This window comes from Coregonus lavaretus (assembly GCF_964263955.1).
Source record: "Coregonus lavaretus genome assembly, chromosome: 7".
Classification (NCBI taxonomy): Eukaryota; Metazoa; Chordata; class Actinopteri; order Salmoniformes; family Salmonidae; genus Coregonus; species Coregonus lavaretus.
The window spans coordinates 16,280,643-16,298,390 of record NC_139994.1 but is presented as its reverse complement, the minus strand read 5'-3'; the positions used below and the strand labels follow the sequence as shown (position 1 = coordinate 16,298,390).

The 17,748-nt window shown below is 44.2% G+C and overlaps 1 protein-coding gene across 1 annotated transcript in view; it reads right to left on the bottom strand.

Moving 5' to 3' along the window:
• LOC311132194 (thrombospondin type-1 domain-containing protein 7A-like) overlaps positions 1-17,748 on the bottom strand; it is a gene marked incomplete at both ends in the record, with an annotated part of 209,378 nt that overhangs the window by 67,912 nt on the left and 123,718 nt on the right. The window contains 2 exon segments of the mRNA XM_084165414.1: positions 2,341-2,496; positions 7,830-8,008. Coding sequence (XP_084021540.1) covers positions 2,341-2,496; positions 7,830-8,008 — 335 coding nt within the window.

The following is a 17,748-nucleotide window of genomic DNA, read 5'->3' as shown; positions in this document are numbered from 1 at the left end:
TCCTCATGATGCCATCTATTTTGTGAAGTGCACCAGTCCCTCCTGCAGCAAAGCACCCCCACAGCATGATGCTGCCACCCCGTCCTTCATAGTTGGGATGGTGTTCTTCGGCTTGCAAGCAACCCCCTTTTTCCTCCAAACATAACGATGGTCATTATGGCCAAACAGTTATATTTTTGTTTCATCAGACCAGAGGACATTTCTCCAAAAAGTACGATCTTTGTCCCCATGTGCAGTTGCAAACCGTAGTCTGGCTTTTTTATGGTGGTTTTGGAGCAGTGGCTTCTTCCTTGCTGAGCGGCCTTTCAGGTTATGTCTGTATAGGACTCGTTTTACTGTGGATATAGATACTTTTGTACCTGTTTCCTCCAGCAACTTCACAATGTCCTTTGCTGTTGTTCTGGGATTGATTTGCACTTTTCGCACCAAAGTACGTTCATCTCTAGGAGACAGAACGCGTCTCCTTCCTGAGCGGTATGACGGCTGCGTGGTCCCATGGTGTTTAGACTTGCGTACTATTGTTTGTACAGATGAACGTGGAACCTTCAGGCGTTTGAACCAGACTTGTGGAGGTCTACAATTTGTTTTCTGAGGTCTTGGCTGATTTCTTTTCATTTTCCCATGATGTCAAGCAAAGAGGCACTGAGTTTGAAGGTAGGCCTTGAAATACATCCACAGGTACACCTCCAATTGACTCAAATGACATCATTTTCTGGAATTTTCCAAGCTGTTTAAAGGCACAGTCATTTAGTGTATGTAAACTTCTGACCCACTGGAATTGTGATACAGTGAATTATAAGTGAAATAATCTGTATGTAAACAATTGTTTGAAAAAGTAATTGTGTCATGCACAAAGTAGATGTCCTAACCGACTTGCCAAAACTATAGTTTGTTAACAAGAATATTGTGGAGTGGTTGAAAAACGAGTTTGAATGACTCCAACCTAAGTGTATGTAAACTTCCGACTTCAACTGTAAGTTCACTACAGGGCTCGGTTTTAGGCCCTCTCTTCTTCTCTCTATTCACCAAGTCACTCGGCTCCGTCATATCCTCACATGGCCTCTCCTATCATTGCTATGCGGATGACACTCAACACATTTTCTCCTTTCTCTTGTCATCTCCCGTCTGGACTACTGCAACTCGCTGTTGGCTGGGCTCCCCGCTTGTGCCATCAAACCCCTGCAACCTATCCAGAACGCTGCAGCCCACCTGGTTTTCAACCTTCCCAACTTTTCCCATGTCACCTCGTTCCTCCGCACACTCCACTGGCTTCCAGTCGAAGCTCACATCCACTACAAGACCATGGTGCTTGCCTACGGAACAGCAAGAGGAACTTCCCCTCCCTACCTTCAGGCTATGCTCAAACCCTACACCCCAACCCGAGCACTATGTTCACCACCTCTGGTCTCTTGGCCCTCCCACCCCTGCGGGAGGCCAGCTCCCGCTCTTCTCTGTCCTGGTACCCCAATGGTGGAACCAGCTTCCCCCTAAAGCTAGGACAGCAGAGCCCTTTCCCATCTTCCGAAAGCACCTGAAACCCTACCTCTTCAAAGAGTATCTTAAATACCCCCCCCCCCCCCCCTAAAAAAGAACAAACTGAAACACTTGCACTTGACCTTTCTAGCTCTGACTTTGCTGATATCTACTTTATTGAGGAAACGTTTACTTACTATGCCTGTGATACTGTATGTGGTTGTGCCACCTTGCTATCTTAAGACGAATGCACTAACTGTAAGTCTCTCTGGATAAGAGTGTCCGCTAAATGACTAAAACATATAATAATGTAAACACACAAACACATACCGACACAACACAAACACACATACTGTACATACACGCACACTCACACTCTCCCACACTCACACACACTCTCACACACTTTTACACTCATCATTTTCTGCTGCTACTATGTTCTTTATTTTACTCTTATTATTATCTATCCTGACGCCTAGTCACTTTACCCTGCCTTCATGGACATATCTACCTCATATACCTCGTACATCTGCATATTGATCTGGTACTGGCACTCCTTGTATATAGCTCCATTCTTGTGAATTGTATTTTATTCCTCTTGTGTTAGTTACTATACGTCTTTGGTTGCTGTATTGATATGTCTTTGGGTGCTGTAACCCAGCCCGGAGCAATAAAAAGAACAAAGTGTTCATATTCATCATCACTAAAGTATAGCTATTACTATGTCACACCCAGTGTGTGGTGTTCCAATGCCATAATTTCAAGATGGCCGTCTATTTGACTGAATCGGTATCGAAGTCAAGACTTGTGTTAGCCCACAAAGCTAAAGCCTAGGCATAACTGCCATTACAGCTGTGTTCCACCCACCTTTCTTGGCAGCTGTGTCCAGGCAGTTCTCGAAGGTGCAGGGTCCCCAAGCACTCCAGGAGGACACGTCACACTCCACAGGACAGGGGATGTGGCACAGCTGGGTGGTATTGGGGGGCGGACTGAGGCACAGGTCACCGTCAACGGGCCTGGAGGCTAGAAACACAGAGAGATACACAGAGACATGATATTAGAACAGGGCAGAGATTGTCGTAACTAGGTAATGTTGGGGGCAAGCCCAGACATATGTCACTGTTTACAAGTATGAAAACATACAAAAACATGATGTTAGAAAAGCTAGGTAGTACAGTGATAGGCCCTTAGAGAATATCCACATACATTTACATGTAATATACTGTACATATATTCTGTATGAATATTCCTACCCTCACGCCTTCTCAAATCCAAGACAACATTTAGCAAACAGTATGACCTTTCGTTTGTTTGTCCTCCTTCTAAATCCAGTCTAGTTTGAAACAACAAATGCCTTTTTGTTCCTCTATATCCCCAAAGGGGATCAGGCTCAATGACACACACACACACACACACACACACACACACACACACACACACACACACACACACACACACACACACACACACACACGGTGGATAAAGCTACAAGGTGACTGCTCTGTTGAATCATTCCCATCGCTCCATCACCATGCTGTGACTGAACCCTGAGTCTGACACATTCACATGCAAATTGCCTCCACTTGGCCAAAGGTGTGTCCTTTAAATAGTGTCTGTTAAAATCTGTCTGTGTGTGTGTGCGTGCGTGCGTTCGTGCATGTGTGTGTACGTGCGTGCCTGTCGAGTGATAATCAATTTTTTCAATCTGCTAAGCATTTTAATCTATTTTAGTAATTATGAAATCCCTCTGGCAATGCTAGCTGAATAGGAGCAATCAAGAGGAGTAGGCTACATATCCTTTAAAGCAGGGGTGTCAAACTCATTCCATGGAGGGCCTGATGTCTGCAGGTTTTTGTTTTTTCCTTTCAATTAAGACCTAGACATCCAGGTGAGGGGACTTCTTTACTAATCAGTGACCTTAATTCATCAATCAAGTACAAGGGAGGAGCGAAAGCCTGCAGACACTCGGCCCTCCGTGAAATGAGTTTGACACACGTGCTTTAAAGTGTATTGAATGGATGCTTACCTACGCCACTTTAGAAGGCTTACCTACACCACTGGCCAACTGTTTTAAAACACGCTGTTCAAATGACCTGTGTGTGTGTCACAACTGTGTGTGTGTGTCACACTTGTGTTTGTGTGTATGTGTGTGTGCGTGTTTGTGTGTGTGGCGGTAACAATACTGACTAGAAACGATGACGCTACATGTTTACTCGTCACGTTGCACGGTCCGCCGGCCCATTTTCATCAAAGCCATTTGTGGTTACGTCTCCTCCATGCTGCATGGCTATTTTGGTAGAGAATGGCACTTTCTGCCCCACCCTCCTAGTCAATGTAAAGTATCTACTGTGTGTGTGTCATTTTGTGTGTAGTGTGTGTAGTGTGTGTGTGTGTGTGTGTGTGTGTGTGTGTGTGTGTGTGTGTGTGTAGACTGAAGTAGCTAGTGTATTTTGTCATCCTCCATAATAACAAAGGATGATTAATGAACCACTCCGTGCTGGGTGACCTTGGTTGAGGTGCCACATGCGTCTCTCGCTCTGTCTCCTGCCAGATGGTCTCGTCTAGTTTCTACCCTGCCTTACACACATACACCACGCAGGGGTTCCTGGGGCCAAACCAGGCCCTCCAAGCCCAGCCAGACACCTGCGACTCGCCCCTCTCCTCCTCTCTCTGTCACCCCTTGCCATCATCATCAATAACTCTACTTCCGGATGACATCACACAGCCAGCCGTTCTACTGCTAGCTACATAATGTATCTATGGGCCCTCTAATAAGGCTCCATATTGATTACAACCAAACAGAACAGAGCTGGCTAGAACTGATGACCATCAAATCCAATAACTACAATAACATCAGATCACTGCCTCCCTGCACTCTCCATTCCTCTCTCTCTCTCCATTCCTCTCTCTCTCTCTCTCCATTCCTCTCTCTCTCTCTCCATTCATCCTCTCTCTCTCTCTCTCTCTCTCTCTCATTCATCTCTCTCTCTCTCTCTCTCTATTCATCTCTCTCTCTCTCTCTCTCTCTCTCTCTCTCTCTCTCTCTCTCTCTCTCTCTCTCTCTCTCTCTCTCTCTCTCTCTCTCTCTCTCTCTCTCTCTCTCTCTCTCTCTCTCTCTCTCTCTCTCTCTCTCTCTCTCTCTCTCTCTCTCTCTCTCTCTCTCTCTCTCTCTCTCTCTCTCTCTCTCTCTCTCTCTCTCTCTCTCTCTCTCTCTCTCTGCCTCCAGTTACTGGTAGTAGACAGATATTGAGACAGTTGCTTTCCCTGTTGTCCATATCTGACCCCCATGGAATAGGAATATAAATCAGAGTCCTGTTTAGCCAAACATGAGCTGTGATATTATTACATTGGCAGACATATTAGAGTGTGTGTATATATGTGTGTGACAGTGCGTGCGTGGGTTTTGATAAACCAATGCTTCTTATGCACACTTAATTTCAGCAGCATTTTGGCATTCATAACATGGGTTTGTTGAAGCCAGCTGTAATCCCCAGAATGATTGAAGCAGGGAATTTTGTGTCCAAATAAATGCCACTGAGAATGCGTACAGATACAGGACAGTAACAAGCCTATATGATTAATCTGGCAGAGAGGCGGTAGGGAGTTCAGAGACACCACACACACACACACACACATACACACACACACACACACACACACAACCATCCAGCCTCAGTCAATCGCATTGGGATTAAAACAAAAAAAAACAAGATCAGTTTAAATCAGACTGAAGATTTAGCTCTGTTACAGCTGAGATGGAGATTTGTGAATAATGCTTCATAGATTCAGCAGGTATATTGCTCGAGATGAGAGAAATTCTGTGTAGATCCCTATAATAACCCAGAACTGTGTATTTCATGTTTTGTTCCAGTGTGTAATGTTTGGTTTGAAGACAGGAGAGATTAATGAGAAGGGAAATTAAGAGAGGAGAGTGGGGAATGAGAAGTGAATGCCAAAAGTGGATGGGGAGTTGTAATTGTGCCATAGAGCGGACAGGAAAGGATTGAAAGGAAAATATGTGTAATGGACGGTGGGCCTGCTGTGTTTCCCTACCTCCCTCTCTACCTCTCTATCTGTCCTTCTCTCACTCCCTTTCTATCTCTGTAACTGTCACCATCACTTGTGTCACCTAGATAACCCTGTCACTTCAAAACACAGGACGCTCACAGTTGCAGTTTACATTGGTCTTTAGATGTCTGAGTATTTCCCTTCTCTTAATTCCACTACTATCAAAGCCTCAACAGGACAACAAAGTGCCTCCTCTGTCTGGCTGTCTGAGAGCAGCTGGAATAATTTGAATAATTTCTGTGAGCGTTGGCCAGTTGAGCCCCCTGATCAGATGGTCTGTCTGGGAGTTAGTGTGGAAGCACTGGCTGGATAAATATGGGCTCGCTACCAGCTACCGTCACTTTCTTATACACTGACTAAGTAGTCTTACCTACTTTACCCCACACTCATATTTCATGTCGCACCACTCCTCCCTCCCTCCCTCCATCCCTCCCTCCCTCCCTCCCTCCCTCCCTCCCTCCCTCCCTCCCTCCCTCTGTCCATGCATTTTTCTCCTCCCTGCCTCAGTTTCTTCCTCCCCTCTCTCTCCCTCCCTCCCTCCCTTGATCTCACCCTCCCCACCCACTCATATTTACATATTCATATTCAGCCCGGCTCCAGATGTGGAGTAAAGACACCCTAATTCCCGCTCCACTTCACACATGGGTGCTAATGTGTGTGTGTGTGCAGAGCCGGAAAAGATGAGATGATTTTGGGTGCATGCACAAGTCGAGTCAAAACTGAGCGCTCAAACCTCCCCAGCTAAATTTCCCTGTCAACCTGTACACTCTACAGAGATGATATGAAGCTGGGTTGACAAACTGTGACAAAACATGGGCCGTATCAAACAATGTCTTTCCACCACAGTGGTGAGGTGTAAAATCAAATCAACGTTTATTGGTGGCGTACACAGTTTAGCAGATGTTGTAGCGGGTGCAGTGACATGCTTATGTTACTAGGTCCCAACAGTGCAGTATATGTCAACTATGTACACAAATAAGCAAAAAACTAAAAACAAGGAATCAAGAAATATCATAATGAATCCAATTAACAACCCAAATAACACTGTATCAGTACTCCAAATGCAATCTATGTGTATATACACCAAAAGGATATACTAGGAATGATATGTACAGCCGTAGATATATTACAGTGAGCTATATCAAGAAGCCAGTTTATAAATATGCGGTGTGAATAAACAGTGTAACTACAATGCAATGTACAGTAGTAGATATAGTAAAATGAGCTATGTGGAGAATACACTATATGAATACACAGTGTGAAAAACAGTATGAAAGAAACAGGAATTGTTTAGTGTTTAAGGTCTCTGTATACATGGGACAGCGTGTGTGTGTATGTTTATTTGTTTGTGAGTATGGGAGTATGTGTATGTGTGAGTGTTTATGTGAGTGCAGGAGTCTGCGTGTGTATAAGGTGTGTGTGTATTAGGTGTGTGTGTGTGGGAGTATGTGTACAAAAAAAGCCTCTAAGGTGCAGGACAGATTCCTGGGCAGGTAGCCGGCTAGTGATGGCTGTTCAACAGTCTGATGGCCTGGTGTGTGTGTGTACATGCGTTTGTGCATTCATGTGTGTAACATTACCAAGGGAGTGGGAACAGTTTTAATACATTATCTGGGAACAGAGAGTTATTACTGCTGCTGCTGACTGTATGGATATACTGCCATGTCATCTTGACATTGGGCTGTTTGTAAGACAGGCAATGGCTGCGTACCAAATGGAACTATATACCCTACATAGCGCACTACTTTTGACTTCAACACTATAGGCCCTGGTCAAAAGTAGTGGACTATATATCTACTACCACTCCTGTAAGGAACTGTTCTCACACGGGGTACAATTGTTTTTAGAGAATTTTCTTCAGAAGGGATGCACCAATTTTGTGTCGTGCAAGGCTTGTAGGATCTCCAAAGATCCCCGGATGGGGAAACACATGCAGCGTTAGCGTATTAATTTTGTCTGGCAAGGGTATTCCATTTCATTTCTTGCTATTGCATAAGGTCATGGTAGCACAGGTCACATTCTCATTTCACGCTATTCTTGTCAGAGCGCATGAGTGCGGCCTTAGAAAAAGTGCTCAGTCTCCACTGCACAAGGTGGAAGAGATCTGTACAATGGGACAAGGCATCAGTATGGGAGGGGGAAAAAAAGGGACACAATGGGTATGAGCTTTCTTTAGACACACGCCTGGTGAGAGAGATGACCTAGTATGGTGGAGGGGTATGAGTTATCAGAATGGGAGAAAGATTACACATTGGGGATAAAGGACAGTTGCATGCTGGTCAGGTTACCTTCTTTGCTATTAAGAGCGCTTGAGGCAGGGTCGGTGCTGGTTGCCTGGACACAGTACACCTCATGGTTCTGGATTCCGCCCCCGCACAGCCCAGTTAGGTTACCACGACGACGGTCCTGTTGGCTTAGCAACATGTCCACCCTACATTCGGTCCACTCCGTTGTCTTCCAGTTGTACCTGCAGAGGAGAATGAAGGGAGATTGATTTGATTTGATTTTTAACATAACATAGATAGGAAAGAATATATACATTAATTAAATCATCAAAGATGCCACAATTACAGTGCCTTCAAAAAGTATTCACACCCCTTGACTTTTTTCACATTTTTTTGTGTTACAGCCTGAATTTAAAATTGATTACATTTTAGATTTTGGGTCACTGGCCTACACAAAATACCCCATAATGTCAAAGTGGAATTATGCTTTTAGACCATTTTACAAAGTAATACAAAATGAAAAGTTGAAATATCTTGAGTATTCAACCCCTTTGTTATGGCAAGCCTAAATAAATTCAGGAGTAAAAAGTAGCTTAACAAGTCACATAATAAGTTGCATGGACTCACTCTGTGTGCAATAATAGTATTTAATATGATTTCTGAATGACAACCTCATCTCTTTACCCCACACATACAATTATCTGCAAGGTCCCTCAGTCGAGCAGTGAATTTCAAACACAGATTCAACCACAAAGACCAGGGAGGTCTTCCAATCCTTTTCAAAGAAGGGCACCTATTGGTAGATGTGTAAAACATTTAACAGACATTGAATATCCCTTTGAGCATGGTGAAGTTATTAATTACACTTTGGATGGTGTATCAATACATACAGTCACTACAAAGATACAGGCGTCCTTTCTAACTCAGTTGCCGGAGAGGAAGGAAACCGCTCAGGGATTTCACCATGAGGCCAATGTTGACTTTGAAACAGTTACAGAGTTTAATGGCCGTGATAGGAAAAAACTGAGGATGGATCAACAACACGGTAGTTACTCCACAATACTAACCTAATTGACAGAGTGAGAAAAGGGAAGCCTGTACAGAATAAAAATATTCCAAAACATGCATTCTGTTTCCAACAAGGCACTAAAGTAATAGTGCAAAAATGTGGCAAAGCAATGAACATTTTGTCCTGAATACAAAGTGTTATGTTTGGGACAAATCCAATACAACACATTACTGAGCTAAGCACAGGCAAAATCCTACAGGAAAACATTCCACCAGACACTGGGAGATGAATTCCCCTTTTAGCAGGACAATAACGGGGGGCCAGTATGAAAAATGTATGCACTCACTAACTGTAAGTCGCTCTGGATAAGAGTGTCTGCTAAATGACAAAAAAATATATATATAATTTTAAAAAATAACCTAAAACACAAGGCCAAATCTACACTGGAGTCAGTGGAGTCAGTGAATGTTCCCAAGTGGCCGTGTTACAGTTTTGACTTAAATCTGCTTGAAAATCTGTGTGGAAAGCTCTTAGAGACTTACCCAGAAAGATTCACAGTTGTAATCGCTGCAAAAGGTGATTCGAACATGTATTGACTCAGGGGTGTGAATACTTATGTAAATTAGATATTTATGTATTTAATTTTCAATAAATGTTCCAACATTTCTAAAAACATGTTTTCACTTTGTCATTATGAGGTATTGTGTGTAGATGGATGAACAAAAAATATATTTAATCCATTTTGAATTCAGGCTGTAACAACAAAATATGGAATAAGTCAAGGGGCACTCTCCGGCTACCCGGTTAAAGCACTAAATAAACTGCAGTTAGTGCTAAATACGGCTGCTAGAATCTTGACTAGAACCAAAACATTTGATCATACTACTCCAGAGTTAGTCTCTTGACACTGGCTTCCTGTTAAGGCTAGGGCTGATTTCAAGGTTTTACTACTAACCTACAAAGCATTACATGGACTTGCTCCTACCTATCTCTCCGATTTGGTCCTGCCGTTCATACCTACACATACGCTACGTTTACAAGACCAAGGCCTCCTTATTGTCCCTAGAATTTATCAGCAAACAGCTGGCGGCAGGGCTTTCTCCTATAGAGCTCAATTTTTATGGAATGGTTGGCCTATCCATGTGAGAGACCCAGACTCCGTCTCGATCTTTAAGTCTTTACTGAAGACTCATCTTTTAAGTAGGTCCTATGATTGAGTGTAGTCTGGCCCAGGGGTGCGAAGGTGAACGTCAAGGAACTCGAGTGACATTTACATGACATTTTAGTCATTTAGCAGACGCTCTTATCCAGAGCGACTTACAGTTAGTGAGTGCATACATTATTATTTTGACGAACCGCCCTTGCTGTGTCTGCCTGGCCGGCTCCCCTCTCTCCACTGGGATTCGTTAAACTCGACTTGAGTGGGTTGAGTCACTGACGTGACTCCCTGTCTGGGGGTAGATAGGCCCCCGACCCCCCCGTCTCAGCCTCCAGTATCTATGCTGCAATAGTCTATGTGCCGGGGGGCTAGGGTCAGTCTGACCTATCTGGTGAAATTATCCTGTCTTATCTGGTGTCCTGTGTGAACTTAAGTTCTCTCTCTCTCTCTCTCTCTCTCTCTCTCTCTCTCTCTCTCTCTCTCTCTCTCTCTCTCTCTCTCTCTCTCTCTCTCTCTCTCTCTCTCTCTCTCTCTCTCTCTCTCTCTCTCTCTCTCTCTCTCTATGCTCGGCTGACATTTACACTGTGATTATTATTTGACCCTGCTGGTCATCTATGAACGTTTCAACATTTTGAAGAACGATCTGGCTTTAATGGCCATGTACTCTTATAATCTATACCCGGCACAGCCAGAAGAGGACTGGCCACCCCTCAGAGCCTGGTTCCTCTCTATGTTTCTTCCTATGTTCCTGCCTTTCTAGGGAGTTTTTCCTATCCACCATGCTTCTACATCTGCATTGCTTGCTCTTTGTATAAGCACTTTGTGACATCTGCTGATATAAAAAGGGCTTTATAAATACATTTGATTGATTGACTGTAGTCATAGTTTGCATCCCAAATTCCAGACTATTCACCATTGCATTACTTCCCTATGTGTCTCTGGTCAAAAAAGCAGTGCAACTACATATAGGAATTGGGGTGCCATTTCTGATTCAACCATTCCCATTGTGGTCGTCATAAAGGAAGATGACGGAGAGAGATATGGTTAGTGAGTATGAGTGGCTAGTAGAGAAAGTGTACAGCTGCATCAATATTAGCAGTCTTTTATACCTGTTGTGAATGAAGTACCCTCCAGATTGATTGAGCAGAAAAGCCTGAGTGTCCTACAACAGCCAAAGCCTGAGTGTCCTACAAGGTCACAGCTTATTAAGCATCATTTAGTTTGATGGCATCTTTGATTGACTGTATCAAATGCATTATGTACAGATGTAGGATCTTCATTTGATCCAGTTTGCTACAGCCAGAAAATAATCTTGCAGCAACAGGAAATGTGAATTATTATTATATGGATTATAAATTAATGGACTTATTTATTGGTGGAATTGATTTGAAAGCTGTTGAGGTGTTTTGTTTGTAAATGTAGCCTAAGTTTATCTTCTCTTTTTCATCTTATTTTGCTCTATTTCTTTCTTAAGAAGCGTTTAGCCTACCACAAGGGAGTTAGCCTGCGGTAGTACAAGTACAAATGCCTGTTAGATTACAACTAGAGTACAAAACATTGTAATAAACGTTCCATTACTCTAATTCTATACAATGAATAAATCATGATGAAGCACAAGCTAAAACTCATAGACTTGCATTCTAAATGGCACCCTATTCCCTATATAGTGCCCTACTTTTTACCAGAGCCCTATGGGTAGTGCACTAATTAGGGAATAGGGTGCTATTTGGAACGAAACCCTATTTGCATTCTTTATTATGGTTATGCTCAGCCAAATTGCAGCGAGAAGTTGGCAGAATGGCTTTTTCAGGAAGTAAACAACATTAGCATGCATTTGAGTGTGCTCGGTGGACGTTACGCAATGTGCATCTACTAGAAAGTATCTTTTAATTAAATTCTCTATGCAGTTGACCTTCAACATATATTCACAATGTGCCTCACAATCCAGAATTCATATCGAATGTCCCCCAAGAGAACATCATGACCTAAATGTCCCTCAGTGAACCTCAGTGGAAGGATTCAGCAGCATTAAACTGAAAGAGATCATACTGCAAAGGGCAATCTATTAACTCAGATTTGCGCTCAGCACTGAATTCATAGAAAGCTCTAGGACAGGGTTTCCCAACCCTGTTCCTGGAGAGCAACCCTCCTGTAGGTTTTCGCTCCAACCCCAGGTGTTACTACCCTGATTCATTTTATCAACCTGCTAATTATTAGAATCAGGTGTGCTAGATTAGGGTTGGAGCAAAAACCTACAGGACGGTAGCTCTCCAGGAACAGGGTTGGAGCAAAAACCTACAGGACGGTAGCTCTCCAGGAACAGGGTTGGGCAGTCCTGCTCTAGGATCTGCTTCAAGGGAACTTGAAAGGTGCCTTGGTGTGTGTGTGTGGCGCAGTGAGGGGCAGCCACTAAAAGTCCACACCCTCACCAGCTCCACGAGCCATGTAGTCAGCCTGGAACACGCCACTGGCTTGAAAAATGAACACAGACTTCAATAGGCTCGTTAAGGGTGTGGCTGGCTACTCAATCAGCCACTACATTTATCAGCTGCTGGTTTCCCTCACTAGAGAGGAGAGGACTGAGGGAGCTCTGTTTGCTGAACATTTAAGTTTGATTCTTGAAGAGGTCATTGATGTTGTAACCTGATAGGCCATAAAAGCTATTTTGTTAAGAATTATCTCACAAGCCTCTGTACTAGAAGGCTAGCCTAGCTCTAGTCAGTGGCAGTACACCTCCCCACTGGCTGCCACATTGTGCTTCATTAACTATATTAGGTATTGCTTTTCAGTTAAAATCCACCCGGGGTCACAAAATGGCTGCGCTGCCTCGGTCTCTGTGGCGATAATGGAATTTATTTGAGGTCACCACCAATGAAAGGGCTCCATATTCATGAGTGGGATGTCTCCAGGGCCGGCTTAATGCAGGGGCTTACCAGGGCTGAAGCCCCTTGGCCCAGGCCCAATAAGCAACAACAAAAAATTATAAATGAAATAACAAAAAATGGAAATATATAGTATATATATATATTTTTTTTTTCTTACTGCAACCGCCAACCAGAGGAGAACTCACGAGCCCAATCTCTATGAGTGTAGACAGCCTGCTGCTTCTTTGCTAATCGTCAGATGGGGGGAGGAGAGGAGGTAGGGGGCCCACATGGGTAACTGGGGGGCCCTGCCTTGATTGGGTAACTGATTCATAAATAATTACAAATAAATGCAAAATAAATCAATATGACTGGTCAATTGTGTGAGTCAGGGGCTGGGCCCAAGAGGCAAAAAAAAAATACAACCACAGGAGCCTGCTCTCAATGTTAAAAATACACCAGAGAGCATAATGTAGCCACAGAGGTTCAATAGTTTCTAAAAGATAACTGTGGATTAAGTTTTATAACAAGCACATACAGGTAACTCCCAAAAGAAAGGAAACACCAAAGAAAAGTGCCTTAAAAGGGTGTTAGGCCACCACGAGCTGCCAGAACAGCTTCAATGCACCTTGGCATAGATTCTACAAGTGGACCTGAACCATGCCAAGAAAATGAACCACAAACCATAACATATACTTTCTACCCCTCATTTACTAAAGGGTTTCCTTTATTTTGGTAGTTACCGGTATGCCTAGAGTCGGGAAGGAAGCCATTTGTGCAGCATGCGCACCAAATATACAGCTTGTTGCATTGTGGCCATAGACATATAATCTATAGAAGAGTTTTGGAACCTCTTACCCAGGCAATTTGACTGTTAAACTCATTGGTACACTAGAAATGGCTGCTAGTCCTGACTTGAATGGTAACTGCCATCTATGGATTATATTTCTATGGTTGGTTGTGGCTGTAGGTTTGCCTTTTGCAGATTTTAAAATACAGTCGTGGTCAAAAGTTTTGAAAATGACACAAATACTAATTTTCACAAAGTCTGCTGCCTCAGTTTTGATGATGGCAATTTGCATATACTCCAGAATGTCATGAAGAGTGATCAGATGAATTGCAATTAAATACAAAGTCTGCACAAAAGGACCAGCTGACATCATGTCAGTGATTCTCTCGTTAACACAGGTGAGAGTGTTGACGAGGACAAGGCTGGAGATCACTCTGTCATGCTGATTGAGTTAGAATAATAGACTGAAAGCTTTAAAAGGAGGGTGGTGCTTGAAATCATTGTTCTTCCTCTGTTAACCATGGTTACCTGCAAGGAAACACGTGCCGTCATCATTGCTTTGCACAAAAAGGGCTTCACAGGCAAGGATATTGCTGCTAGTAAGATTGCACCTAAATCAACCATTTATCGGATAATCAAGAACTTCAAGAAGAGAGGTTCAATTGTTGTGAAGAAGGCGTCAGGGCACCCAAGAAAGTCCAGCAAGCGCCAGGACCGTCTCCTAAAGTTGATTCAGCTGCGGGATCGGGGCACCACCAGTGCAGAGTTTGCTCAGGAATGGCAGCAGGCAGGTGTGAGTGCATCTGCACGCACAGTGAGGCGAAGACTTTTGGAGGATGGCCTGGTGTCAAGAAGGGCAGCAAAGAAGCCACTTTCCTCCAGGAAAAACATCTGGGACAGACTGATATTCTGAAAAAGGTACAGAGATTGGACTGCTGAGGACTGGGGTAAAGTAATTTTCTCTGATGAATCCCCTTTCCGATTGTTTGGGGCATCCGGGAAAACACCTTGTCCGGAGAAGACAAGGTGAGCGCTACCATCAGTCCAGTGTCATGCCATTATTCAAACCCTTTACTCAGTACTTTGTTGAAGCACCTTTGGCAGCGATTACAGCCTCGAGTCTTCTTGGGTATGACACTACAAGCTTGGCAACCTGTATTTGGTGAGTTAATCCCATTCCGCTCTGCAGATCCTCTCAAGCTCAGGTTGGATGGGGAGCGTCACTGCACAGATATTTTCAGGTCTCTCCAGAGCTGTTCGATTAGGTTCAAGTCTGGGCTCTGGCTGGGCCACTTCAGAGACTTGTCCTGAAGCCACTCTTGCGTTGTCTTGGCTGTGTGCTTAGGGTCGATGTCCTGTTGGAAGGTGAACCTTCGCCCCAGTCTGAGGTCCTGAGCGCACTGGAGCATGTTTTCATCAAGGATCTCTTTGTACTTTGCTCCGTTCATCTTTCCCTCGATCCTGACTAGTCTCCCAGTCCCTGCCACTGAAAAACATCCCCACAGCATGATGCTGCCACCACCATACTTCACGGTAGGGATGGTGCCAGGTTTCCTCCAGACATGACGCTTGGCATTCAGGCCAAAGAGTTCCATCTTGGTTTTATCAGATCAGAGAATCTTGTATCTGATGGTCTGAGAGTCCTTTAGGTGCCTTTTGGCAAACTGCAAGCGGGCTGTCATGTGCCTTTTACTGAGGAGCGGCTTCCGTCTGGCCACTCTATCATAAAGGCCTGATTGGTGGAGTGCTGCAGAGATGGTTGTCCTTCTGGAAGGTTCTCCCATCTCCACAGAGGAACTCTGGAGCTCTGTCAGAGTGACCATTGGGTTCTTGGTCACCTCCCTGACCAAGGCCCTTTTCCCCCGATTGCTCAGTTTGGACGGGCGGCCAGCTCTAGGAAGAGTCTTGCTGGTCCCAAACTTCTTCCATTTAAGAATGATGAAGGCCACTGTGTACTTGGGGACCTTCAATGCTGCGACATTTTTTTTGGTACCCTTCTCCAGATCTGTGCCTCGACACAATCCAGTCTCGGAGCTCTACAGACAATTACGATCTCATGGCTTGGTTTTTGCTCTGACATGAACTGTCAACTGTGGAACCTTATGTAGACAGGTGTGTGCCTTTCCAAATCATGTCCAATCAATTGAATAAAGTTAAAGTTGTAGAAACATCTCAAGGATGATCAATGGAAACAGCACCTGAGCTCAATTTCGAGTCTCATAGCAAGGGGTCTGAATACTTATGTAAATAAAGTATTTCTGTAATTACTTGTAATAAATGTGAAAAAAATTGTTTTCGTTTCTGGGGTATTGTGTGTAGATTTTAGAATAAGGATGTAACGTAACATAATGTGGAAAAAGTGAAGGGGTCTGAATACTTTCCGAATGCGCTGTATATACAGAAGTATGTGGACACCCCTTCAAATTAGTGGATTTGGCTATTTCACCATGCACCATGCCAAGCGTCGGCTGGAGTGGTGTAAAGCTCGCCGCCATTGGACTCTGGAGCAGTGGAAACGCGTTATCTGGAGTGATGAATCACGCTTCACCATCTGGAAGTCTGACGGACAAATCTGGGTTTGGCGGATGCCAGGAGGCCCTTTCCTGTTTCAGCATGACAATGCCCCCGTGCACACAGCGAGGTCCATACAGAAATTATTTGCCGAGATCGGTGTGGAAGAACTTGACTGGCCTGCACAGAGCCCTGACCTCAACCCCATCAACACCTTTGCGATGGATTGGAACACCGACTGCGAGCCAGGCCTAATCGCCCAACATCAGTGCCCGAGCTTACTAATGCTCTTGTGGCTGAATGGAAGCAAGTCCCCGCAGCAATGTTCTAACATCTAGTGGAAAGCCTTCCCAGAAGAGTGTAGGCTGTTATAGCAGGAAAGGGGGGACCAACTCTATATTAATGCCCATTATTTTGGAATGAGATGTTCGACGATCAGGTGTCCACATACTTTTGGTCATGTAGTGTATATACTGTATATATATATATATATATACAGTATATACTGACTGATGTCCTCATGTATCACTGTAACAATTTAGTTTTCAACCAACTGTAAAAAAAATGTGTCATGCAGAATTTGCTTGCTAGCAACTGCAGGCCAAAACACTCAAACAGACTAGAGGTCTAAACAGACTAGAGGTGTAAACAGACTAGAGGTCTAAACAGACTAGAGGTCTAAACAGACTAGAGGTCTAAACAGACTAGAGGTGTAAACAGACTAGAGGTCTAAACAGACTAGAGGTCTAAACAGACTAGAGGTGTAAACAGACTAGAGGTCTAAACAGACTAGAGGTGTTATGTGGGCAGCTTGTCTCTCCCTTTTCTGTTTCCCTTCCTCCTTGTTTTGTCCCCTCTTTTTCTGTTGTATGTGTGTTTGTCCCCTTTATGTGGGTGTGTCTGGAGTGGGGCAGGGGGCGTGCTCAGGATCTGCCTCTCCTGTGCAGCTGCGGGTTGTTTCCAGTGATTCCTGCCTACGCAGCTGCATCCTATTCTCTCATCAACCTGCACTACTTATTCCTGGGCATGGCTCTCCACCGGCGCCAGATCGTTGTTCTTACCAGAGCGGTAACTTGGCTCACCAGTAAAGTTATTTTGTCTTTGTCTTCAGCCTGGCTCTCCACTCTCCTTTACCTGTCGTTTGTTTTGTCTTCAGTTCGGACATACCTCCCAACCTGCCTGCCTTCCTGCCGGTCGGTCTGCCTGCCTGCCTGCCTGCCTGCCTCAGCCTCTCCTTCCTCCGGAGCCGACTAGCCCACTCTGTTCCTTTACGTCAGTTGTTTTTGGACTAAGACAATTTGAACTTTTATTAAAACATTTTTGTTTCTTCCACTCCCTTTGTCGTGTTGGTTTCTCTGAGTGCTGGGTTGAACCATAGCCATAACAGAACGATCTGGCCATGGACCCAACAGAGAAACAGCACGGGGCAAACAAAGACAGCTTCCAACAAGCTATCCAGGCTCAAGGAACGTTGCTAGGACAGCATGACCAGTTGATTCGGACTCTTGTGGAAGATAATCATCAACTGCTGAACCAGGTGACTCAGTTAACTACACACGTCTCTAAATTGTCTGTTATCAGTTCTCCATCTCTCTCTGACCCCCAGTTTGATGCACCCCAAGTTGTTTCCTCGGACACTAGGCAGGCTT